The sequence below is a fragment of the Trypanosoma theileri genome (assembly GCF_002087225.1).
Source record: "Trypanosoma theileri isolate Edinburgh chromosome Unknown TM35_Tth_13_V1, whole genome shotgun sequence".
Classification (NCBI taxonomy): domain Eukaryota; phylum Euglenozoa; class Kinetoplastea; order Trypanosomatida; family Trypanosomatidae; genus Trypanosoma; species Trypanosoma theileri.
In genome coordinates, this window is record NW_021639855.1 from 79,353 (window position 1) to 81,360 (window position 2,008).

Sequence of the window (2,008 nt, forward strand, 5' to 3'; positions counted from 1 at the left end):
CACACACACACACACACACGCAGAGAATTACTCCCGTCATATCACTATATTCACTTTTTTCTCAATATAATAACTAACATAATATAAAAAAAAAAAAGAGAATAAATAAAAAAAAAAAAACAACAGATGTAGAGGACTTTTATACCGGATATTTAACATATCATTCGATAGCAGAAATGTATTTAAAGCAAATTAAAGGGAGAAAGTGAGGAACAACAAAGTTACATTGAAGTCTACATTCCTCAACTCTCGATTCTTTTCTCCTTTGCAACTATTTTTTTCATTTGTTCTTTTTTTTTCTTTTCCTTTTTGCATATATTTAATCATTCTTGTCATTGCTATATTTCATCTTCTGTGAAGACTTCTTTTATTTTCTCAATGTCTCACTCCCAGACCCAAACACTGATAGATATATCCCCCTTTTTCCTTCCTTTTCATTTATTTTGGATTTCTTTCCATCACTTCTTTTTTTTTTTCTTCTGTATATATATATCTTTCTTTATTTTTCTTACATTCACTCATTGCTCTCTACTACAGTATCGGAACGTGGTCGTTTACGCATATTGTTCTCCTCTGAAAGATGTAAGGAGTTGTGTGCCTCGTTCTTATTATTATTATTATTATTATTATTATTATTATTATTATTATTATTATTATTATTATCATCATCGGCCTTCGCTGTGTTTACAGTGCGAGTGGGAAGAGATGCCGCAGTGATGCCCGTACACTCCAACGATATTTCTTCATATAATTTCCCTGCCGCTGCGATTACTTCAGATGATATCGCCTTCACATCGACGAGATCTTTTGGTAAACACTCTTCACATATAAATGCCGCCAATAACGGGGCTGTTCGTTTCTCTTTAAACATCACTCGTTTGCCTTCTTTATTGTACGCCACTGTTGCGGGCACCACCTGTGCGTTGTGGGGTGTTGGCCAATCATACTCCGGCAGATCATTGCTGTCAATATTGCAAATAAAGAAATTGAATGGCTTCTCCACACCGTGGCGAGCAGCCGCGGCCTTCCAAATCATCTCCACAAGAGAATCCACCATCTTAATAACAGTCGCACACATGCGGCAGCGCTCACTCCAGAAAACACACAACGCCCCGCCGGGCCGCTCGCGCTTCAGTCGCGCTATTGTGCTGGTGACGGCGCAGAGTCCATTCGTTAACGTGATGCCGTGCGTTGGCTCGAATTGATCATTCGGCGGCGGCGGATCCCCCTGCAGGGCCTTTGGAATAGTGCCCTTCACCACGCCCCGCAGGAATCGCTCCATCTCTTCTGCCATAGTGGATTTATTATTATTATTATTATTATTATTATTATTATTATTCTTGTCTGGGAGGTCTAGCACAAAGAAGCGATCGTGTTCCATCTCCATCACGATAAACGCCGGCACACGGCCATAGACGGCGGTACATTTCTCCAATTTGGATATATTCTCTTCTGTGGTGAACGTTACTCTTGGGGCATTTCGTAGAGCTAGTAGTTCTACACTCTTTTCTTCTTCACTATGACTATGATCATCTCCATTATTATTATTATTATTATTATTATTATTATTATTATTATTATGATTATTATTATTATGATTATTATGATGATTATGAAATTTTTCGCACACATCATCAACACAGCGGCAAACAGAGACGACCTCATCCGGAGAGGCGGCCGCCACGACCAGGCAACGTTCACTGTTCAACAGTTCACACATGCCTTCTTTAAATTCAGACCAAACACGATCATCTTTACTTGTTGTGATTGTAGAAGGGTCAGTGGTAGTAGAAAGTAACCCTCCAGTATTTGATGTTACCATTCCTATTCCCACTGATGATGATGATGATGTATATCTAAAGAAAAGAGGAAAAATAAAAGGACTGTAGCAAGGCTGTAATGTGAAAAGTATAAGAAAGAAAGAAAAGAAAGAAAGATAGGTAAAGAGAAGTATACATAAGAGTGAGAACAAACCAAAAAAAAAAAAAAAAAAACAAAGCAAGGAAAA

At 38.1% G+C, this 2,008-nt stretch overlaps 1 protein-coding gene across 1 annotated transcript; it reads right to left on the bottom strand.

The window, feature by feature from the left end:
• Window positions 1-514: 514 nt before the first annotated feature.
• TM35_000131390 (uncharacterized protein) lies at window positions 515-1,822 on the bottom strand (the record flags this gene model as incomplete). The annotated part of the gene is made up of 1 exon (XM_029025355.1): window positions 515-1,822. One exon carries the CDS (start codon window positions 1,820-1,822, stop codon window positions 515-517), a length of 1,308 nt encoding a protein of 435 aa, XP_028883201.1.
• Window positions 1,823-2,008: the final 186 nt, after the last annotated feature.